Source organism: Gymnogyps californianus, chromosome 8 (assembly GCF_018139145.2).
Source record: "Gymnogyps californianus isolate 813 chromosome 8, ASM1813914v2, whole genome shotgun sequence".
Classification (NCBI taxonomy): domain Eukaryota; kingdom Metazoa; phylum Chordata; class Aves; order Accipitriformes; family Cathartidae; genus Gymnogyps; species Gymnogyps californianus.
Genome location: NC_059478.1, coordinates 14,452,394 through 14,478,127, shown reverse-complemented (window position 1 = coordinate 14,478,127; position 25,734 = coordinate 14,452,394). Strand labels below are relative to the sequence as shown.

The 25,734-nt window shown below is 37.7% G+C and overlaps 1 protein-coding gene across 1 annotated transcript in view; it reads right to left on the bottom strand.

Moving 5' to 3' along the window:
• The window catches only part of OLFM3 (olfactomedin 3), a 66,460-nt gene extending 45,582 nt beyond the window's left edge, over window positions 1-20,878 (bottom strand). Inside the window, exon 1 of the mRNA XM_050900661.1 lies at window positions 20,780-20,878. Within this exon, the coding sequence (XP_050756618.1) occupies window positions 20,780-20,848 (69 nt within the window). The 5' untranslated portion in view covers window positions 20,849-20,878. The remainder of the gene's footprint in view (window positions 1-20,779) is intronic.
• Window positions 20,879-25,734: the final 4,856 nt, after the last annotated feature.

The following is a 25,734-nucleotide window of genomic DNA, read 5'->3' as shown; positions in this document are numbered from 1 at the left end:
TGTGAAATCAGCTGTGTGACTGCTGAGGAAAATAAGGAAGAATGAGTCCTGTTCTTTTGTTCTTCCCACAGAGAGCTATACAGAATTTCAGGGCAGGGGGGAATACAAAAATGGATATAGGCCTGCCTCTTCTCTTCCCAAGATAATCTGCCACTGCAGATGAGCCAGTGTGACAAGAATAGTAAATACTTTCTTATATTAATAGCAATAATTAACATCTTTTGGAGGAAAGGGGGAAACAATTCTTTCTTTGTGCTGTTTGTGTAATAGTAACATCTAATGCTCATTAAGAATTGTATCCCCCGGGCATAATTTGGAGGTAGACAACCTACATAGTTTCCAGAGGCTTAATCTTATAAAGACAGGAAGAATGGTTTTAGATCATCTGGAAATGAGTTGTACTCTACACACTAGAAAAGCTTGAAGGGTTTGGAACACAATTTTCATCAAGGACAAGGGATCAATATGTGTCACTTGGCAAATAATTCTACTGCACTTTCATCTTTTCAGGTTCAGTCAGTAAAGAGTAGACTAATTTTACAGTGAGGGTTTCCTGATAGGCATGGTGTGGAAACTCCACGGAGGTGGAAGCTTGTCCCAGCAGCACAGTTAATCAGCCATCTCCCAAGTGCTATAGGAGCTCCTCAGAGGGACTCCACAAAACTGCTTCATATGGGTTAATTGTAGGTTATCCAAGCTCAGGTTCTTTGTTCAACCAAATTTTAGTTCACAGAAAGATGTTAAGTATTTAAGTCCGGAACAAGTCTGACTGAATTCTTTTCCATTTCATTGTCTTTCAAATTGCTCCTTAATTTCTCTTTGGTAATAATAATGATTTTAATTTAGACAGAGACTTTAAGGATGTCATAGTATTTTAAGATGGTCAGTCCAGCCCAGCAAAAAAGAGGAGTTCTAAAATCCTGTTACCTCCCACATGATATGAACAGTATGTGTTCTTGTCATGGATATGAAACTACAGTTAAATTCCTAAAACCCTGGAGTGACTGCAATAGAGGTAGAACTGAATGTAATGTCTGTTGATTGTAGTTGAATACACTTGTGATGAAATCTAGCTCCTAAGCTGTAGATTTGGTATAAAAAGGATATCCTATATATGATATAAATATACCTTCTGTATGACTCTCAGTGGCATGTCTATATGCTACTTCACAATGTATGGAGAACATATGTGCATGTGTGAGACATCATCACATAAGTGCACTTTGTTTCTAGATTATGTACAATAAATACTAAACACTAGGTGACAACATTATCTCGCCATTAAACGCAGTAAAAGTAATCATATATTAATAATGTGAAGCAATTGTTATGTAGAGGTAAATCTCTAAATTCTTATTCAGTTACACAGGTTAAGGATTAAGGATTTTGCTCCATATTGTCTGTTCACCAAACATAATTACTTGGTTGCAAGTGTGCATGGTAAAAGATATTGTGTTGTCTGTCACTGTGTACAGAAACAAAAGATACCATTCTGTTTTTCACACTCTGCTATTGCACTATTCTCGAAATAGTCTCTGAAAATTGAGCTGAAAAAAAAGACATGAATTCAAAACTACCATATCTGTGTTTTGTAGATTTCCAGTCCTGGTGTTAGCAAATAATGAAACAGCATTTGCGTGATAACTAATAGAAAAATGATGAGCAAAATCCTACCGAGTATAAACGATGTTTAGCTCCATAGGCCTTCCTGTGTATGAAATGCAACTCTGAGCTTACCTTAAGGTGGTTGTTAGTGGTGACTCTGAGTATTTAAATGTCAGTGTATTATGCAAGTTTAGCTGTCTTCTTGAAAAGTACTGAGCCCCATTGTGTCTTTTGATATCTAGGAGTAAACCTGAAGTGACTGTCTTCAGAATAATACCTTGTTTACACCAGTTTAAGGGATGTCAGAATTTTGTTCTCTGGACATTGCTTTTGCTCATTGGTTCACCAGATAAATAGAATGAAAACACTCAGGGTGATCTATCCTTTCCAAAGCATAATAATTCTGTTTATTGTCTGGGGAGAAAAAATACTTTATGCATGCCTGGTCAACTGAGAGCAACCTGCAATAATGGACGTGTTTGTTGGAGTACGTCGATTTATTTGAATATTAAGGTCTTACCAGAATAAAATATTTATGCAGCAGTTTTATTTAGCTAATGATGAACAGGGAGTAAATAGCAGCATGACTTTGTTAAAAATCTTTCAAGCAGAGGAGAAAAGGCAATTAAGAATTCCACTGTACATAAAGCAGTTAGACTTCTCTTTAGCGCTAGAATGGGTCCAGCTCCTGACTCAGTCTGACCTCTCTGAGAACCTCTGGTGACAGAAATTACTCTAAAAAATATCTTGTTATTTCAGCTTAGGATTCCTTTATTGAGGAGGAGGGAAGGAGGAAAATGGGGGCAAGGATGTTAAGTAATGGTGGCCGGATTCTGTCTCATCTCCCTAGCTTTTCAGTGGTGTGTGGGTGTCAGTCCCAGGCATAGCCAGTAATTACTGGCTTGGGGATGGCAGGATTACTCTGGGACTCAATAACACCACAAAATTATGACAAAGAATTTAGTTAGGGTCAGATCTTCAACTGATATAACTCTGCCTGTCTGACTTCTGACAGTGCTCAGGGGGCTGCAGCATCTCTCAGTTAGAAGTAGAGACCAGAGATAAGGTAACTTTATGCTATCCTCGTGCACCGTATACAACCTGAATGGCCAAAGCAAAAGGGCTTTTATCAGAAGGGTTACAAGTTCTGGCATCCTTAGTATAATTCTGTTTTGTTCTTTTGAAATATCTGGAGTCCACAGAATCATGCAAGCAGTATGCTGCCTGCATTGATCTGCTGTGGATGGCTCCTCCCCTTAAAGTACAATCTCTTTGTCTGGTATTAATGAAGGAATTAACTTTAATTCCCATTCTTGCTTTCCTGCAGCTCATATATGGGCTTTTACAGTTCTTACCTTCAGAAGTTTCTTTTTACCTTTCATGAATCTTTGGAAATGGCAGAGCAAAAATATGTAAGAAATTCAAACTTGAAGAAACCTTCAAAAAGGTGTTTTTATTTTTTTTTTCCCAGGCAGTAAAAGAAAGAGAGTATTGAAATAGGAAAATAAGATCATTCTTTTCCCCAAGGACTTGATTTGGAATGCAGTGTGATTGTGTTTTTCTGATAAAATGTTTTTATAACTCTGCAGCATGAATAAATAAAAACTGTAAGCCAGTTCTGTAAGACAGACCTTTTAGGATCAGATGTCTCTCTGATGTTCTTTGTTCATAAGTCAATCCTTAGTCTTTGCCTCTGTTTTCATGCTGCAGTGCAGATATTGTTTGTAACTACATTGATCCCTGAGCAGAAACATTGGCCTAGGTGTCCTAATGCTTTTTAATTGTACCTCAGACTAACTTAACACATTCCTGTTCTAGCTATAGAATAAGGAAATTTATTGCCTTGAGATTGTGCTAAACAAATCCCTTGTGAACCCCATAACAACAGTCATCTTGTTTACTCTGTTTACTCTTTCTCATATGGAAGTTATCTGTTGTTTCTTCTGCCTACTGTATGTTTTCCTCAAAAGGAAAAAATCTGGACAGAAACAGAAGAGGATGGCTTAGCAGTTCCCAGGAACACAATGAAAGATTTACTTGAATAGCAGGGTTCAAAGCAAATCCGTACACTGGATCTATTCATAATTATATATTCATAGTAGGCCATTTGAACATTATTTGTTTCCTGGATAGACAAGAAAACATGGACATTACCTTGAGAAGTTTTAGTAATGTTTTTTATATTACTAAAAGGCTGTTAGGTCTCATGAAGTTCTGGAAAGCACCTTCTGGACTCATTGGATACTGTATCTGTTACCTGTCAGAAAGACAGCTGTTGGAGCTGGGTGGACTGTTTGCAGAAAATATCATATGGTCTCGTTGTCTAACCACAAAGTCACTGATACTAGACTGACGTCCTCAAGTGTCTTTGGCAAAAGCTGTAGTATTGACCCACCTAAAACCTTGCCTTGAAGTTTTGTTACAAATCTGTCTCTGAAAGCATCTGGCATTCCAGTTTATATGGATAATTTTGACTGGTCAGATTAGTCATATGTGCTTATTTTTGAATCCTGACAGGACAAGTAATTCTAGTGTAAATACTTGTCTGAATTTAAGAACATGAATTTCTGACAATACTTAAGCTTGCAACTTTAAAATTGTATGTATATCTACGCTATTGAAAATCTAATACCAAAAATGGTCTTGAAAATGAACAAAGTGAGAGTATAAGTATGGATGATATTAGTTTTTTTTTAAATCGTGGTGGAATATCCTGATAATATTTGCTTAAGTCTTAGTACAATGTGGGAGAGTACTAAGAGTTAGAAATGCTATTTCCTGTCTTGGTAGCGGCATAGAAAATGTGATTTTACCTTAGAATAGTATTGTTATTTTCATTTATGATGACAACTAATAAGATGACTTTTATTCATGCACATCCATCTATCTATCTATATAGACCCATCTTGCAAAGATCTATATGAATATAGCAGGAAAAATAAGAAAATAAAACCGAAAATTATTTTAAAATCCAAGCATGTAATTGTCTGCCTTATCCTTTAAAATGCATGTACGTAATTGTGCTCATTATTTAAAGATATGAATAAATGACGTCAAAATCTCGTAAATGATGTTGCAAGAAACTATAAAACTAGTAGGAAAGAGCTTTTCTTCTTTGTTGCAAACTACTTGAGACTGATGGCTAGCTAAAGAGTGATAAAACCTGGGAGCAGCTATAAATCACATTGTGTAGGATTCTGTTTCAAATATATAGTAGCTTATTCCTTGCTTTGTTTGCTGTCTGACACATTTCTCAGGCATATGTTGAAGGAAAATCAATCATCTCCTAGTCTTTTACTCTTCCCTGCCATTGAATAGTACTTAATATTCTTTTGTAAGGCTTCAGTGACTGATCCCTTTCTTTCCCTTTTTATCCTTGGGTCTATACAATGTGTCTGAGATCCCTTGCCTGTTTTATCTAATTTTTCATAATTGTATGGAATTACTTTTTAGAAAGTACAACAGGAGCATGTATTTCTCCTCCCCAGTGATCAGTAAAACAGATACTGCTTTGTAAGCATTACTTAACTTTGGGTGGTTTTGTTATAAACAACAGTAGGGACTGAATCTGAGTATGAAGAACTGGGAAAAAAAATTGCAGCAGTGGAATGCATTAGGCTGTATCACACTCTTCCGGGAAGTGCTGAGAGCCCCATTGCATAGTTAAAAATAGACTGCACTGTATACTCAATAATAAGGCTAAGCAGATAATTTGATCTAAACAATTTAACAAAATTAGCTTCCTCTTTTACTAGAATTAGTCTACAGACAGACTACTATTTTCAGCAACATTTCTATAAATAGTTCCTGGTGTAGCTATTTTATGAATAATTCACAAACCTGAATGCTAAAATTTGAGCTACTTTGGACTGATAAACCATAAAATATATTGGTATTTCTTAAACGAGTAGGCAAAATTTTTTATCCTGTACAAATGCAAGTACAAATTATAAACTCATATTCACAAATATATTACAATATTCATCTAACATTCTGCTCTGTCATCAATTTTGCTTGCTAGAAAAGAAGTACAAACAATTTTTAAGCTACGTTTGTTTAAAAATTGGAATGACTATTTGTGGAAGATTTTATTTCTGTTTTCTTTCCTATCTACCGAGGACAGTGTGTTAGGAAAGAAAAATATTGAATCATTTGATCTTTTTCATCCTCATTTTCTTCACAGGCATCTTGCACTGATGTGCTTGTCCAGTAAGAGATAATCTTTGCTGGGCATAGGCCTGCTGACCTAGGTATGGTAACATTCTAACTCACAACTGATTGAAGTTGCAACTGAGAAATGAACCTAGCTTTGCTGCTGTGGCCATTACTTTTTCTTTGGAGATCTCTTGATTTTGTCCTTGGTGGAAGGCAGAGGGAGGTATAGCCATAGGGCTTTCTTTAGGCAAACAGCAGCGTATTTTTTAATGAAATATATCCGAGTCCCAATCTACTTTGGTACTGTTAGTCTTATTTTTAATATGCTCTGTTATTAATTGGTCAGTACCTTTATGAAAGACAAAATAGTCCTCAAGATATTACCATGTTTTTTCAGATATTTCCATTTTCAGTGTTTCCAGGGTGTTCCCAGTAGAATTATTTATTTTAATCTCACATTGTATCATTTGGGTTTCCTGTTATCTTCCCTTCCTATCCTATTCTTTCCACTTTTCAGAGTACCTAGTACATTTTTCACAATGTGCCCACTATTTAGCACATTCTGCTAAGTCCTTGTTACTGCCATCCTTCTTCCCATCACAAGCTATCACTGTATCACAGTCTGTTCATTTGAGATTGATTTTGTATTTTATCCTATAAGGACAATATCTCATGCATTCAGCATTTATAATATAGGCATTGTTCCAAACAACACAATTCAGAAGAAACAATTTTTGTGCCATGTGACGACAACTGAAGTAGCAAAAAAAGTATTTGGATGCATTTATCTGCTCAATTCTGATTTTCTAAGTTTGGGCTCTTGAGAGTGCTTGCAAGCTATTAGCTCTGGGTACAGACTTTGGCTATAAGCCCACATAAGGCTAGTTATGGGTATCTAACCAGGTTCCCCCATACCTTGGTTTTGGTGGGAGACAGACGCAAGAAGGAGAGCTGCAAAGAAGTCCCAGTGCTCACTGACCCTAACTGGACAATGAACCACTTAAGCCTCCAGATGGACCCTACCATGTATCTACTGCTCAGTCTAGAGGCAGTCTTTGTCACCAAGAGGTGATTCACTTGAAAACAGATTTTGTAAGGGAAACGTACCAGAAACTAAACCTATCATGCTGGTTCTCACTTCAGAATCAGTGGTACAAAAAATTAGTGAGAAGAAAGGCCCAGGGAAAATGATGATGCGCTTGCCTCTCAATGAAAAAAAGAGTACAGGCCAGCAATACATATATATATATATATATGCAGTTGTTCTTAAGCCTGTATGGCTCCCTCTGTGCCACACCTAAGCTGCCTGGTTATGGGAATGTCCATACTGCAACTGGTTACGTGACTATACAATGGTTTGCTGGAAAGGTTTTCATCTGGCATGCCTCAAGGTAAACAGTGCAGGTGGTCTAGCATGTAGCTTTGAACTGGATTTAGAGGTCACTTTTAAAAGTCAGCAATGGCATAGCCTGTATCCACAGTTAGGCATTTAAGAGTTTATTCTGAAGGTTCCATTACTTCCGGTGTTATCTTTGGTCTTTCAGCCAGTTACTCTTCAAGGACATTAATCTTCAAGTAGAGTCTTGTAATGAATAGACACCATGGTACTCACTCATACTGTGGGATCAGCCTTGTCATTTTGTCAGGCAAGAATTCCCCAGGCATCAATGATTGTAGGTCTGAGCACACTGGTCCTAATGAAAACAGAAGTGCAAAGCCTTATTGACTGGAAATGGGGAAGATGTGCTCTGTTTGGCATAAAGATGTCTCTAACAGGATGTTGCCAATTTAAAATGCTCTGAATTCAAAGAAGAGTTCAGCAGAAAAACTAGAGACTCTGAAGTAATATGCCTGATCTCCAAATGTGAATTGTCTGACTGGATTTTTTTTTTAATTTAAAATAACCAAGTAGCTTATTTAAGGTATTTCTTAAGCTTGTGTTTAAATTGATGGTGGTAGGTAGCTGATCATTAGTTCCTCCTGCTACAGTCAATGCTTTGTTCGAGCAGACTTGTGTTAAAAAATGGCCTCCCCAAAACAACCAATATATAAAAAAGGGTACCTTTAGGCAGTGGTGTTTTTTTTTTTTCTTCCTCCCTCCTCCCTGCCCCCCCCATGCCTGTCATGAAGCATTTTAGTTAAACTGATACTAATTGGAGTAACTGTTCCAGAATTTGGATATATGCCCTTGGAAGGATAGCTGAAAGTCTTTCCAGTCCAATGAACAAGTTACTAGATCTGTCTGTTATGGACTTTTAAGTAAAATCAAACCTATATGGTGTATGAACCATAATCATGTGAATTCTTGTAATCTTGGGATGTTTTCCTTAGGTTGACAGTGCCTTTGGCTTGAAATGCACTTATTTGCAGCTCAGAGGAATTGGTTTCAATTATTATTAAAAATAATAATAGAAATAACAAAATTCAGCATATGAAGTGATATAAAGGGGACTGGAGAAATCTGTCAAAACTTAGCAAAACTCTTAAGAATCTCTCACAACTGAAAAATATCAAAAAGGTTCCTGGAAAAAGAAGCCATCCTCTAAAGACAGCTGAATATGGCAAAACCAAATGCCTAGCAGATAAGGGGATCTGTCAGGAACATGGCTAATCAGAAAGCATTCCAAGATTGCAAACAAGGACTGTGTGGGTACAGAACAACAACTAGCATTTTGGAAGGAGAAGAAAGGAGAAGCCTAAGGACTTTGGTGTGAAATTAGCTAATAATAGCATATTTTCTGCAGAGGAAGCAAAAATATTAGAAAAGAAAGAGATCACTTTTACTAGTTTCTTAAAAACTGCAAATGTTTGGGAAACTAATGATGACATGATACAGTAAGTCTTTAGAACTGTAATTGAAATTTATGATAATGGATAAGAAAAGAGTGATATTTTAACATGAAAAAATTTGCCTAAGAGATTAGTTTCTGGAGGTAGAGGTCCAGAATAATTAGAAAGGGAAATGATAACATCAGTCATTCTTAAGCGTTAGAGGCTATTAAAACAGGAAAATCACAAAATACAAATAGCGTATGTCCAAGAATACTAATGAGAAGGGGAAAGTAAGCGTTGGACAATATCTAATTGCACGCGGTTCGGGAAAATTCCAAAGGAGCAAAAATTGCAACCTTGTTTCTATTTAACAGAAGAACTAGGCAGTTAGGGCTTATCAGGAATTTTTTTCAATAACTACCATCACTATTACCGTCTGTTTAGAAAGTGATTTGTGGAACCATCATGAACTGGTCATGTCCCTTGTACGGAGATGGACTCAATGACCTAAACAGTCTTAACCTTATTTAATTTCTGTGGCATTTCTAAATGGGAGAGAGCTATAAGCAAGAGCAATTTATTCTATTCCTGACAGACACCGGTGAATGTAATATGAATGCCAGTAGCATCTGAGTGAATTTTTCTTTTGTATGAACAACAGCGATAAACCTTAGCCATTAGTGTAGCTTTCTTACTTGACAAATCTAGAACTGGCAAATTTGAATACTACAGCTACTGCCAGTATTGCATCAAAATCCCTTTTCTTTCATTTTCTCAAAGAATTTAAAATTCAAGGCTCTCAGTATTGCCTCGTGGCGTCTTGTACAGTGGCCTTATAAGAGACATCAGGGAGGCCATGTCATTCTGTCTTCGGAGAGTGTTTTGAAATCTCCAGAGAAGAAGAGTGTCTCTTCATTTCTCATTTAGGCCAGAGGAAACACAAATTAAGCCAACACATACCTTCTTTCTGCTTGTCCATCATATCCATCAGGGATAATTTCATTGTCTAGTCCGACAAGTAGAGGAATAGATCTGCCTGTACAACCCTCCACACACAGATGATGTTGAAGGAGTTGGAAAAGCAGATGAGTACCATTTGTGTTCTTCCTCATGTGCAGCTCTCTGGAGCTGGTAGCTCAGAGCAGGAGGAGGAAGAGGGGGAAAGCTACCACTGACTGCAGTACAAATACAGGCATTTTGGGAGGAGAAATTGTACTTCTCTGCCCACTCCAAAAATCCACAATCTAGTCCCTGGTGGCACTCACAAAAGCAAAGTTATCGCTTCATGAAATACTTATTAGTGATGATTGTGTGTTTCAGCCAATACAGAATTTCATTCTCAAGAATTTCATTCTTGAGTCCTTGAGGTGAGAAAGACCACCTTAGAGAAGGGAGTACTTAGTATTTAAAAAAAATAACCACCACAGTCTAAATAAATGGGACATTCTGAGAACACTGATTCAGTCAACATTTCCATTCAAAATTTTCTTCAAATGCATCCTCTTTTTCATTCAGAAAGAGGAGCAGAACAAGCATTTATGTCCTCAGGCTGAAGTTGTATTTTGCTGCTTGAAACAAAGGACAGAACATTGCTGCTATGGTGAGTATGATTTACTGTCCAGCAGTGTTTTACACCAAAGCAAATGCAGTGGACATAATGGAGGATGCTGCACTTCTAAAATAAATGTTTCCCATAATGGACTTCTGACTGAAAAGACTGATACAAATGCTCAAGGTTTAATTTACAGAAAGGTAATAAAACCAAAATAAACCAGCCACTTCCTCCGCCCTTAGTCCTTAATACTTCACACCCACAATAGAAATAATTTTATATGAAATGAATATTTAAAATAGAAGCTATATCTTTAAATCAATAAAAATAGATATAGTGAATTAAACATGTTTCATAAATGAGCAGGAAATAAACATTAGAAATAATAAAGATAACTTGTCCCTGGAAATGAGAGATTATGAAAAAGACTGATTGGTAGCATAGAGTGGATAATGTAAAATGAGATAGAGATCTTATTTTCCTTAAGTAAACATTTAGCCTTTTCCAGAGAAAAGGCTTTTGTCATTGCATTTTTTGATAATAAAATCACAGCCTTACAAAGAACCACAATCCATAGGCTAATAGTTAGCTTTTCTAAAAAGAATTTGTGATGTTGTTCTTTCATGAGCATTTCTTTGTAAAAAGCCTCTTGTCTCTCCAAAACAACAATTTTCTGTCTCAGATCATCACAATTAATAATAAATTTTGTAACATTTCAGCAAAAGTTAGATCTAGGAAAATAATCTGGGGTAACCTCCAAAAGAGTTATTCAAGGTTCTGATTTTGGCAGATTTTACTGTAGTGTTGTCATGAAGACATCCTGATTGGGGAGCCAGAGCCATAGAACAGATCCTGGGAATGCACTGAGACCGATAGCAGGGGAAGTCTGCCCAGCCCTTTACTCCTCTTAGTAAATTAATTCCTGAAAGCATGTTAAGTAAGTACTGTTCAAGATAAATCAGTTATCAGAATAGAAATTATGTCCAGGCTGAATAAAGTGAATATAATGTTGTAACTGACACCTTGAACACGGCTTTTTGTGTATCTGAAAAATAGCTACCGATTTAAAAAGTAAATCACTGAGTGTATTAGAAAGGCTAACTCAAAAGAAAATAATCTGTTGAATGGTGCTGATCCCATAGGAAATGTAATTTTACCTTGAAGCAAACAACCACAATTTTCAACTTTCTTTGAAACATATATTTTAAAATAATTCCTTGGCTAAGTTGAGGTGACAGAAGTAACTTTCAGGCTTAAATTTGCTTTTCAGAAACCTTTTCTCTGAATAAGGTATTTCCAAAAAGCTTTCAATTCATTGTCAGTCTGAGTAAAAAATGTGCAGGGCATATTATAAATAATTTAGGAGTTCACAGCTCTCCAAGAAAACTTAAGAACTTAGAAATTCTGACTTCATTAACCAGTATTTTGTCATTCATTTCTGCAATGATTTTATTGATGGAATAATCTGAATATTACTTAATATCTGTGGTTTTTCTTATTTAATATAGTTGTGGACTTTTGTGATGTCTGAGCTTATCTGACTTTCTTGTAATAAGATACCAGACATAATTGGTAGTTGATTTCTGCAGATATGAATTAGTTACTAAATATTCAAAGTTCCCTACTTTATGCTTCAGAAAAGGCATATTTGTTGTAACATGCTCATTTGCTACTCTGCCTGACATGCACCTCATGCAAGTGCCCAGAAATACCTGTGATGACAGCAAATAATATTGATCTGAGATCTCATTATAAATTCAAAGCTGTCACACACTTGCTTTGAGAACTGAGAGTGCATATATCTACATCTGTATCTAAATTTTTCATACCATCATCTATTCTATGTAGTTTCTCAGTACAGTAGCTCAGTGTTACAACTACACTGTTTTCTATGTATTTTCTTGGAAAAGTCTCAATACCGTATATTGAAAATGCACAGAATCTTATTATAAGAAGGTAGAATTGTTAGAATAATATGTAAGAGATTATACAAAATGAATAGGAAAAAAAATAATTGCAGTAGGGAGGCTGAGACTGAACAACCCTGTTTAATATGAGTAAGCAAGTGTGTGACAGGTTTGTGTTTATAATGAGACCTCAGATCAATAATATTTGCCTTCATCACAGGTATTAATATATTCTAAATGTACTGAAGTTCATATTTCTGTAAATCCAATTTTAAAACTCAAGTCCAAACTCAAATAACATCTACATTTTCATATATGGAAAATTATTTAAGTGCTTAGTTATCCCCTTGAAAGGGATAAACTGAAACACATTTTAAAGTATTTTCCTAAAGGAGTGGTTCTAAAAAAGGTGGTCCATGAAAATCTCTATAAAACTCTGGTTTTTAATAACATGCGCCAATAATTTAAGAATAATATTATTCACAGTGTTGTGACTGGTACTTAATAAGAGAGTTCATGAAGCTGCAGTTCTCTGAACGGAGTGAGTCTTTTCCAGTTGTTTTGGCTCCCCCCTTATAGGTTACTTTACAGCTTCAGGAGGATGTAAACACCATTTCCCAAAACTATAGGAGTGAAGAGGGCCACTTGCTTTCAGAATTTGCTTAAACTGCTGTTGTGCTGACTGATGTATCCTTTTCAGTGAAATAATAAATAGAAATATTAAAGCATTCACAGTTACAAGGATTTGTTTGGTTAGAAGGCAGTGCAGCAGACAGATGACTTTGTTCTTGAGGGGAATGCAGGATGAAAAAATTACATTTGTGTTATCTGGGGCTGCTTTAGGTTAGTTATTTAAGTGTTTTAAAAGTCTGAGAAAGGCTCAGAGGCGGTCAGAATATTAAAATTACTTTAATTTCTCAGGAGGAAAATAGTTTTAAATAAATAGGAGTGCATATTTTGTGAATAATTACATAATATGTTTTTCTTTCTTGTGAAAAGACATAGATACAGAAGCAGCTGGGTAAGAGTTTACAAAATTCCATATCCATAGGCCTGGTATTTCCTATTCAACCTACTTTTGGCTATAACTCAAGTTCCAATTTATGATTGTTTACTGACTTATGAAAAATATGCCTGGTTGTTTCTTTTGCTTTTCTGATAAGTGAACCTCTGTCATGAAGTTGAAGAGGGCATAGGATAGTATGAAAAAAAGTATATGCTATGTGTGATACCACCATGAAACTTTTAAGTAAGCAAATTATTGTGTATACTCCTGTATCCATTAATACAGTTACCTCCTCAATATTAACTCCTTGTATCACCAACATTTTCTGCTCTGTGTTTCCTTCCCTAAGCATGCACATTTTGTGGTGTATTTAGTTCATTCATATGAATCAGTCATATTGTCAGAAAAGGTAGTATTAGGGAACTATTTCTAGAAGCTGGCCAGTAAAGATGAAGACTAGAGATCATTTAGTTTCAGTCAACACAGAGCTAGCTAGACAAATGGTACTAACTTTCTTTGTCTGATACACAGGTTATTTCCCTATTTATTAAAAAATCTTTTAGTACTATTCCCAATGAATGGTCTTAATAATGGAGATAAGATAATCCATATAGGGGGCCTTGTTATTTTGCATTCTAATGTCTTGGTGTCTCTTTCAGACAGAAATATGGATTCTCCAATTCCAAACAAAACCAAGTCTAGACTTTAAAAACCTTTAATGACAGGAATAAAACAATGACAATAAAAATAGTAATGTTTTTTAAAATAGTTTCAAGTGTTCTGATAAATTATGCTGCTGTGATAGAAGTTCAGTTGCCTTTAAGACTGGAGTCACTAATGACAAAATCTGAAGCTGCAGCCCATGCTTACAGTGAAGTGTCACTGATTCTTGGAAGTAATGCTGTGACAGAAGAGGTTATGCACAAGATCAGTCTCCTTTTTTTTCACATACGTTTCTTGACACTGTGCTGTGCACAACATTAAGAAATAATCTCAGAATTGTCTTTGCTTGGGCTTCACCATCACCCAAACATTGCAATATGAATCTTAAATTCATGAACAGAGACAAATGCTCCCTTAACTGGTACTCATGTTCAATTCCTGCATATTGAAATGAGAGTAACTCCTTTATTTCAGACAGTGAAAGGTATCAAGTGGCTATCAGTGGTGGATGGGTGTCCTTCAGATAGCTAGATAATAATGTGCCATAATCAGAACTGTTAAAGTTGCAACTTTTTGTCCATTTCTAAATCAGAGTTCTATGCAGCTTTCACTACAAAACAGCCACCTTTACACTTCTGTTTCACTTATATTCTTACTTCTTGGATAACATGCACTGTCATTTCTGGTTAATATTCAACGTGTTCCAGTGCAAATATGATAAACAAAAGAATCAACTTTCTGAATTGGTGGTAAAGATAACTTAGTACTGAAGTAAGAGGAATTGTGTCCTCTGGAAAATGAGTTTCTTTCTAGTGTTAGGAAAATGTCCCAGCTGACTGAATAAAAGAATGGTTAAGATATTTATCGCCTGTTTTTCCTTTTTAGCAAACTCAACAAAAACATCATCAATGCCAGGACGAAGTACATGGAGATTGATGCTGTGTACTTTGAGAGTTCTTAAGAGACCTCCCTGTGAATGCATTAAGATAATTTCCTCTTAGAAAAAAAGAAGCAAGTAAAAATACTGAAGGGGGACAGATTTGGAACTGTTTGTTTTGGGTTTGGTGGTTTTTTTTGTTTGGTGTTTTTTTTTTTTTGTGAAAGAACTCCTTTTTGAAAAATGGGGTCAGATCAGGTGAACAGTAAATTGTTCTGTTCTGCAGGTGCACCAAGTGCACACTTATTAGCTGACCATGTGGGAAGTAGTGCGCACTGTATCCTTATATTAAACGAGTACAATTTAAGCTCTTTGATCTTCTTTCAGAATTCTTGAAGTACATGAAAATGTTTAGCTCCTGAATGTTTTTTCTGTAGACCATTCAAAGTATTTTTAAGAGTAATATGTACTATTACTGTATTTCTGTTTTTTACTGGCTCGGAGGACTAAGAATTCTGCTGGCTAGGTTCTTAAGTGGAATGATTAAGGTGTATAGAAATATATGCTTGTGTCACACATCTTGGTTTAAAAACATGTGAATAGTAGATCTGGTCTGGAATTCTGAGGTATGTTCTTTCTTTCTGTTTTTATCCCACTTAGGCTTAAATGCAAGAATTTCTGAAATTTTCAGTTCATTTCTATAAGTGAAGTTTTCCCCTCGTTCCTGAATGCTCCCTCATGAAAAGAATTCTGTATTCAAACCCAGGCACACAAAGCCTCACTTTCTCTAGGTTTCATCTTAGACAAGAAATCCACTGCCTTGTGGAGTGAAGCAGTAGGATAGATTGCTGCTGTTGTGAGAGATGGTCTTTGAGAGGACTCCTCCCAGACTACTGCTACAAAGATTTACACAAGGCTTTTGAATTTTACCTGGCGTTCAGTGAAGATCCGGTAAGAATGCCTAAGTGATGCCCTGAAGCATTTTTGTCATACTACAGCATTGACAAAGGGGATTTCAGTGCCCAAAATAGACTGGACCCTCTCTGAGGACTCCCTGTTCATTTCTTAATAGGCCCCTTATGAACTTCATAGATTTGAACTTGAAATTTATAACTGTTAAATCTGTAGCCAACTAGAAACACCATTTTTAGAGCTATAGCTGGATGTTCTTTTAATAGCTGTTATACTGCATTTCCTGTTCCTGACAGTCACCTTCTCTGCTTCAGCTTTTTCTTCTTTGCATATTTTGTGAATTGTTCCTCCTTTATTGCTTACGACTTGACCAAATATAGAAGAAAGGTGGAAGCCCAGTTACCTGAAGGCAGTATGCATCTAATGGGAAAATAAATGTTTCCTGTGAGAAAAGAATTACTTATGTATATGTATACACATGCCTGTGTATACATATACATACATAAATTTTCTTTTGAGATTATATATAATGTATATAATCAGTGTATGAGTGCATTTGAGGAAGTAGCAGTCATAGTAGTAGTGAACAACAGAGGAATCTGGTTTTAGCTAGAGGGGAAAAAAGGACTCTTCACATAGCATCAACAGTTTTAAAAAACCCTTAAAGACCATGGGATGTCTGATAACACCAGAAGAGTTAGCAGTCACGCAGATGTCACTCGTGTGTTTTTGCATAGTCTCTTCTAATATTTTCATATATGTTACTTAAAATGATGTAGTGAATACCTTTCTGTGATTTTATATAACATATGGTGGATGTGTGTCATTGAGTGTGGATGAATAGGAAATAGATGAAGCATCTTTTTTTTTCCGGGACTGAAAGGTTAGAAGGCATTGTATTGACCATTGCAGGAAGAACCAGTGGTGTTAACAGTAGCCTTTGGTCTTTACCCATTGACTGAAGTTACTAGCGTGAGAGTAACATAACTGGAATGACACCTGGGAGAGGGCCCAGGATCTATCGATAGCAATAGGATGTTCTTCAGTGGCTATTGAATCATGTTGCTCAGAAATGGGAGAGCAGACACCAAGTAAGAGTTGACCACATTCAGCAGTTAATGATTTAGAGCATTCTTAAATCATGCAGGCTAAATAATTATATATGATTTTCATATTGACTAACTACTAATACTGTAGGAAACAGGGTAAATTAATTTCTAAGTAGCTAATGAAATTTCCATTTGATTTTGCAGTGTATTGTAGCACTGAGACGTATATCCAATAAAAATAGTGTATTGTGGTAACCCTTGTTTGTACATAGTATTCTTGTTATAAAATCTCACAATAGGGATGAATTAGTTTGTATTGCAAGCAGCATTAAAGCAGTGCACTCTTCCTACTGACAAGTTCTTGAGATCTGGGAAAAAGAAAGATTTTAGTGGCTAGTTGTGTAGTCTGATTATGTATGAAAATTGTAGATTTTTAAAACACACCCATTCCAAAGATCAAAATGCAAAGTTTAATTAAGCATTCAAAAATAGATGACTGGTTTCAATTTTGCTTTTATTTTTTAATGTTAATATTCTCAAACATCCTATCATCTAAAGCAATGAATACAGATAACAGTTGCTTTCTGTAACTATCCTTAATGATATTATACTTAGCTTCTGTTTGGGATTGTACTTGGCAGTCGTCTTCCAAAACATTTTTTTGCAAAATTCAAATAATTGAAATCCAACAGATGTAGGACATACAGCCATTATAAAAGTTAAAGGCATAAAGTTCATTAACTACCATTGAAAAATGAACATATTTTCCAGATCTATTTAAATTTTCAAAACTGAACTTAAAAAATGCCATCTAGACTTTGAAACCTGCTGAGCTTGATTTCTATGTGGAGCAGCATTACATCACTATAAAATGCTTACTTGGTTATACTACTGTGATTATCAAATGATGGCCAGCAGAAGCAACCCTTATAAAAGAAGTCCACTTTACATACTATGAAGGTCATTACAGAAAACTCCAGGCTTGTAGAAAAGCAGCACAGAGATGCCATCTAGCAGTAACTCTTAGAAATTTCCTAATATTTAATAATTCCTTCTTTCAAGATACTGCACTTAAGTGTAGGAGAAAGGAAAGATTTTATATTCCAAGCCCTTTCCCTATAGCTGGCTTCCTGCTGAATATCTAGCCACCCTGCTGGAAATAAAACTTTACTGAAATATATAATCATGAATAATTATATTTTCTTGTATTTTTCCATGTAAATACAGAGAAAAAATAGAATCAAATTAACAGATATAACATTTAATAAATGTCTTAAAATTGATATTCTGTAATTAGCACTAAGAGTGTTTAAAATTAATCAATAGTGAGCTGTCTTCCATTTGTTAAAGAAGAATTTCACAGAGCTGGTCAATATTCCATATCATGTTTAGCAGAAAAAAAAAAAAGAAATACAGAAGCATGGGCAATAAATTACTGTGGTTGAAATAAAACCTTAATGTTCCAGAGATTTAAGAATAAACTATATATACTTTTTGTTACATATTTTACCATAAGATGGCGATACTTAAACACTTTACTATCAGTAAATAACGTACTAAGTTTAGCATAAAAGCCCTATCATAATAAGAGTGCCTGGGGACAGCAGTCTTGAGTCAGTGATGGCCTGGTACTAAATCAAAGTTGTTTTTTTTTTTTTTCCAGGCATTGTTTTAAAGTAGTTGATCAGTAAAATAAGTTATTACTTGGATATTAATTACATAGGACATGAATAGGAATGTATTGTGTATAATTTGAAATGTCTGATGTGATTTATTTTCATAAGCTGAATAGTTTGTGAGAGTCAAGGGCTTGTAAAAAGTTGTCCATCTAGTCATGAGCATATTGCACAATTCTTTTTGGAAAAGAAAGAATTTAACGTCCCCTTGTTTCCTACAATTAATTTCATATGATATATTTGCTTCCCAACCTGCAGGGCAGAAAATTATTGTTCTATTTCAATTTAGCATAAAGCAAGATAAATAACTGAGCACTACTTCCATTTCTGAAGTGAGATTTCAGTCACAACTTGTACTTATTTGCTAAAAAAACCTGTAAACATTTTTACATATACCATTTTTCACAGAAATATGAAATCTATTGTTCATAGTCAACAAAACTAAATTATTATCTGCCATGTGGCATCTTTTTTATGCTTAATGTTGTGTAGCATCTTAACCAAGGATCTGAGTAACCACTTGATCTTGTGTTTCTATTTCTGAAAACCCAATTTAGCTCTGATAAACACCAGACTTTGATCAAGGGCTCTTATTTTTACATAATCTTAAGGACTTTTGATCTCTTCTGGCTCATGACCCCTTCACAAAGTTAGAAGAGCCTGCAATGAACATTTTAATATCCCTGAAAATGTCACAGAGAGTGATGAATGAAAGGCCATTTTTATGCCCTCTGCACAGGGCTAGAAGGAAAGTTTCAGAAGTTAATTTATGCCATTTCATTCCAGTGGCTCATCCTGCTTTTCACTGCTGGATGGTGACAGCCCCATAAGATGGAGCATTTCTTCCCACTGTTATTTTGGGGCATATCTCTGACACCTGAACTAAAAGAATAATTCTGCCAGCTGAAGCTCGCCTGCTTCATTAGGGCTTTTACTCTTCTGTGGATAGACAGTGATACAAATTTTGCTTTTCCTGCTTTCACGCAGTCTCTTTAAGTCTCTTAACTTTAATACATCTCACTAAGTGTAACAGAAGATAGAAAAATAAAGAAAACTGAGTGTGTGGAAGCCTGTAATTATAATGTGACCATGTGCTGCTATTCACGCAGATGTGGAGCTCCTGTGCGTTGCCTGATGAGTCTCTTTACAGACATAGCTAGAGCTGATACTTTCAAATAGTTCCTATTTAATAACATTGATATAATTAATTATTTAGCTAATGTTATTAATCCTATATCACCTCCTACTTTTTTAAGTTGTCACTGTACCTTACTGATTAAAAAGCAGTCAGAATACTGCAGCCGTAAATCAGATTTCCACTGAATTGCTTTTTAATTTCTGTCTTTATATTTTTTAAAGAGGAACATCCCTTCCATATCGTTGGAAATTCAGCACATACTTGTATGTGATTAATTTATGTGATTAATGCCTTTATTTTAAAGGAAAAAACCTGCCAGAAGAGCTGAACATTGCCTCATACGGTTGTCTGGTATCTGAACGGTATCACTAAAATGACATTCACCAACATACAATATAAATTGTGGCAACACGGTATGGACTACTGCTGGTAATGGACTGCAATGCTATAAGAATGTTTTCTCTCTCGTTACTTTTTTTTATAATGCTCACAGTTACAAGATTGCATGCCACAAAAAGACAAATGAGACAAGTTGTACATCTGTAAGATGCAGCACTACGGACATCTGCAGGCCTAAGGGGTTTCAGTCATTATTGCTCTTAAGTGGTATAGTGCAATTCTGGTATTTTTAATGATTTAATCTAAAATCACCTTCACAAGCCAGGCTGCATGGCTAAAACATTGTTTACTTTTATCATTATTTCAATATCAGATGTGATCTCTTGGTGACCTGAACACATTTGGAAATAATGAAACTCTGCAGCAGCCTGGAGCGTGGCTATAGTACTAAAATCAGTGTCTTCACGTGACGCCTCCGGTTCCACTCTAAACAAATTTATTTCCAGTCGGAGGCTGTCGATCCCTGCTTCCAGTGCCTAGCTGCTTCCCCAGAAGCGGTGCAGTCACCGAGCGCTGTAAATACCTCTTTGCCTCGAGTCGGATAAATCGCTGTTCATTTCAGCTGGACAGCTACCGGCCTCGAGCAGCGGGTGAGCCCCGCACTGCCCTGCCCCAGCCCTCCCGACGCTCCCGCTGCCCCCCTCTTCTCTAGGCAGCGGATGCAGCTTCCGCGTGGGGTGGTGCCGGGGGGTCGGGGGGAGATTGGGGGTGCGGGGCTGCGCGTGCTCTGCGCGCCGGTGCCGTGGGCCCCGCTGCAGCGTGCCCGCGCCCCTAGCCCCTCTGACCGCTTGCACCCGCGCTTCCCCGCCTCGCACCGTGAAGCCGGTAATCCCGGGACCGGGGACAGCCGTTTCCGCCACGAACTCCCCCGCCTGGCCGATCGGACAACCAAGGACACGCCACCCGCCTCTCCCCGGAGCCATCCAGCCGGCCCGGCAGAGCCGCATCGCCCGCTACCGCGTACGCCGTGTGCGGGCCGGTACCGCCCGCCTTGCTCCGCCGCTGCGGGGCCGGGCGAACTTGCCGTCCGCGGGGGCGCCCGGGGCGCGGCGCCCGGCCGGCTCCTACCTTGGACGGATCGAGGCCGGCCAGCAAGGACAGCAGCAGGAGGTTGAGGATGCTGGTGGGCGCCCGCATCCTGATCCCGGGGCTGCCTCTCCGCGCCGCTCCTCTCGGTCATTCACTCCGCTCCCGCTGCAGCGACCGCGCCGGCAGCCGCGCTTTCTGCCCGCCCGCCGGAGCCCGAGTGGAGGCGGCAGCGGCAGCCGCCCGGGGGACGCTCATTCCGCGGGCAGCCTCGGCGCGGGGAGGGCGGGCGAGGACGGCGCTGCCCGTGCTGCCGGAGCGGCTCCGCTGCCCCGTCCCACCCCCGCCCCTCCCCTCCGCCCCCGGCCAGCCCACCGCAAAAGTTTGGGCCCGGGAGACAGCGGCGCGAGCGCGGCTGGACGGGCGCGGGGAGCGGGCGGCGGATGTGACATCACCGCCGCCGTGAGGGAGCTGCGGACCGTTAGCGGGGAGCGGCGGACCGTTAGCGGGGAGCGGCCGGGGATGCGGTGACGGGCTGAGCTGCTGAGGGGGCACCAGCAGCCGCAGGCTGAGGAGAGGCGCGGCCCGGGCTGCTAGAGCGCGGGGTGTGCCGTCTCACGGGGCGGCTCTCCGTGCCCCTTCACCCAAGCTTTGCGTTATTCCCCTCCGGCGGTGGCTGGCGGAGGCTCTTTTCTCCGTAGAGGGCAGCGTGCAGCCAGGCACCGCTCTCCCGTTGGCTGCAGCAGTAGCAGGGTAGGTGCGGCTGTCCTGAAAGGAGCACCTGGCACCATGGCGGTGGGAAAGGGGCAAGGGCAGGCTGTTGTGGGGAGCTGCGGGTGCCACAGCGGAGAGAGGAGTTTCGTCTGGGGGATACCGCCCTTTCGCTCTCCCACTTAGAAAGTTAAGTCAGGGCTTGGCTGAGCCCTGATGAGGGGAAAGTTACCGCTCCGCTTCCAGCTGGACCATGGACCAGCAAGGGACCGTCGTACCTCCTTGCTTTGGCCAGTGAGCTGTGGTGGGAAGGCCCGTATAGGTGAAGGTTGGTGGAGGTCATTGGTTGAGGAGTCCTTTGGGATCCCTCCTAAGGACATGTTGTAGCACGCAATCAGGAGTTTCCTTTTCTCTACTTCAACCAGCGTATTTGTAGTCAGGCAGTGCTGGTTTGCCAGCCAAGGCTCTGAACGGGCTCCTGTGTGCCTATGCAGCAGCTCATGGTCACTCTTCCACAGCTACAGCGGAGGAAGTATAGGCAAGGATGTGATTTGGCTTCCTCAGGGTTGCATGTTCAGCACAGCTGAATATGGCCCAAATGTAAATCACACTTATAACAGCACCATCCTGTTAGCACAGGCAAAGTATGTTAAAGTTTCAATTATTTTCCTCTACAAGACTCAAGCTCAAGATCTATAGTCAGGGTAACCTTAGTTATAAGATTATAACTAAGATTATGATAAATGAGTTTTTCAGCTTTACATTGTAAAAATGTATTAGCTTTACAGTTGGCTTTTTTTTTTTTGGTCTTGATTAGATTCTCTGGGGCCTATGCTGTGTATTTTTTCAGCAACTAGCACAGAAAGGCCAACGCTGTTGTGGATTTTTAAGTGCTATGTAATCTTAACAAAGAAGAAAAAAGCATAAAAATATCCTTAAAGAAGCAAAACTTCAGTATAAAAAACTAAAGCAAAAATCCAAGCTTGGGGGAGGGTGTTTTGGTTGAGTGTCTATTAGGATGAGTATGGACAGGGCACGCTTTTTGAACTTACTCTCTCCAAGTTGACAAGATTGGTGTCTTGTGTCTTCAAGAGTTAAGACCACCACTGAAAGACAAATGGAGCAAAAACTGTACTGCCCCCATGCTATCTGAAAGCATTGCATATCCTTTGCATAATGTTCCCAGATAAAAAATGCCAATTTTTCCTGTAGTGTTTTAATATATGTTTGAGTTCTGAATTTCTTCTAGGACTAAAATAACCAGATTGTTTTTTGAGAGTGAATCGAAATTTATGTTTTATGCTAAGATGACTTAGAGAAGCCCCCTTTTGATCAGCAGTATCTTTTACAAAGATACAGTCTTTCATTTCTGTGGAAGGTAGATCTACAAAGTGTAGTTCCTTATGACAAGAAAAGGAAATTATAGAATTTATGAATGAGCTTTCATTGACGTTCCAGGGTCTAAAATGGAAAGAGGATCCCCTCTGATACAGACTCTATTGAATTTCCATCTACAAAGAAAATATAAAAAGATAGAGAAAGGAGTCTAGTTTAGTTAATTTTTTTTCTGTAGAAAAGATGTAAAAGGTCTATTTTCTATGAAATAATGATTAAAAAAAAAAGGAGCAGCTGCATCTATAAATACGGGTTCAATAATAAGTAAAGTAACGTTACCAAAGCATGGAAAATCTGAGGTTCTCCAGAGGACAAAGTGAATGGTGTTTTCAAAAGAAACAATTTTTTATGAAAAAAGAACATAGATTCTAAAGTCACAAAGGCAGGTATGAAGGTATTTAAATCTTTTCTAGAGTACCTCAGTGACTAGTTCTCTTATTTTCCCTACCTTTATTTTCCCCACACTTTTCTCCCTTTCCTTTTTTCACTCTATCATAGATAAAATTGGCAAAATATATGAACTATTAAATTAATCATAGAATGCAAACTTTTTGAAGAGCTTCAGTGATGTGGTATGTTTGTCTGCTTCCTGATGCTGCTTGGAATATCTGTCTTAGAAATCAGTAAAATATTGAAGAATACAAGTTAAAAATAAAACAAATGGTTCCCCAGGCCCCTGAAAAAAGTGAGACTTCAGATCTCCTGAACTCCTCAGATCCTTTTACGTGTTACAAACTAATAATTTGTTTGATATATGAAAAGGTACCAAAATGTGTTTTGAAAGGATAGCATAAAGTGACCCAATTCTATTCTGCTTGATTTCAACAATCTATTGAGAAGAAAAAGAAAATATGCAATAGACTTACTCCTCTACCCTCTAGCAACCTGCCAAGTCATTTTTTGTCAGAAAAGACTGTCTGAAGAGTGGTGAGAATCACAAGCAATTAGTACCTGAGTTTGGTACTAAGTTTGGTACTAACCCAGCAATTGGTTTGTTAAAACGTGTCTGGAAAAAAAGAAATTAAACAAAATTCAAGTCCATATGAGAAGTTTTTACTTCTGCTGTATGCCCCAAAGTGGCAAGGGAATACCTGATTCTGAAGATTTCTCTCTAATGCAGCTTTTAATCATCCTTAAAACTTATGAAATTCTATGTGAGTTACATTTCTTGAACTCATGTATGGAGATGTCTGCAGTCAGGGTAAAATACTTGGTCATGAGAGAGAAGAAAAGAGATATCAAAAGCTTTCCTGTGGGCATCAATGACAGAGTATTAGCAAAATGGAGGCACGCTGAATACAGCTTGTCTAGATAGTGAAGGATATTCTCAGTGTGTGGCTAAAGTTGTAACAACTTCTTTTTCACACTGTATTGCAAGACGTATTGCTAGCAGTTGGAACAAGACAGATACTTGTTCACTTGGGTACACTGGAAACAGAAGTTGATAAATTGGATGTAGGTACTGAATTATATATAAATAAGTTCCAAGTTCTGCAGTCTGAGTTTGACAGCTTGAAAGTACTGATGGGAGTTATGATAAAAGACAACATAGATATGCATCTGTAGAAAGACACTCTTTATTTATAGCAGGTCGCATCTGAAAACTGTATTTTTAATTGCAGTGCTATCAAATATTTTTTCTATACAAGAAAATTTTTCATGAAATCAGTCTTATGCTTACACTGAACGTTTCATGGGTGTTGAATTTTCCTCCAAGTTAGGAAGGTGGTCCAGATCTGGAATTTTAGGCATTCTCCATATTTATTATAAGAGTGAAAGGTTTAGGGAATTAGGAAGAGGGGTTGAATACTGACCCTTGTTGACTTTAATGGAGCTGAAATGTCCTTGGAGAGCATAAATGTGTCTTTCATTAGAGAAGAGATTTTGATGTTTCAATGAGACTAAAGAGAGAAAAAGATAAAAACAAAATTAAGCTGTCAATGATACAGAAGATAAACTTTTATGATAGATGTTATATTTGATTACATTTGTAAGGAACGTGAGAGAAACAGATTGCTTGAAGTGTTGTTAAATCAAGTGAATAGAAAAATCAGTAAAATACTAATTTATTTAATTTAGCCAGTGAAGAGTATGTAGAAGTTAAATATAGAGATATCACAGATACGGGACAAAATTCAGGACTACTGTAAATTATGAAATTTGCTTATATTTGGATAGGTTTTGCCATCTGATTGAAATATACTTTATAGTTATCAGTCACATAAGGAGAGTCATCTTTTTTGGAATCTGTCAATACTAAACCTTACTTCCTAATCCACATTGCTATATTAGTTACAATATTGAAATGAGATTTTAGAAGCATGTTTTGTCAGTGTAACTGTCCTAGTGATGATTAATTTACTAAATACAATTGTACAATTAGGTCAACACTGAGTATTTTTTGAAATCTTACTAATACCTGAAAAATGTATTTTGTTTTTCTGTATGTTATCAAAAGTGAAAGGTGACTAAATAATTATTGAAAATAAATCTAGCAGTTGATGTTTTTCCTACTCCCTGCTCTCATAAAGTGAATCTTTTAAAAGATTTTTTTGTTACTCAGAGGTTTTTTTAGGAACTTTTCTGTGAAAATTACCTTCCTTTGTATACATGTCTTATCAGAGTGTACTGAAAATAGTTAAAATTTGAGTTTCTGAAGAACTGCAATACTAATGTTATTTTCAATGAGCTTACTGTCAATGACAGCGTGAAGTGTACTGTAGATGTAATTAGCTGTGAGTCAGCATAATTGTTACTGGCTTCTATGAAGTATATAAAGTTGCACATGACAGATGTACAGAAATATTTAGGTACTGGATGAAGTGGACAGGTTTAATAGAGAACCAGTGAGTTAAGCACCTCTTTCAGATCTCCAACTCTTTCTCTAAAAC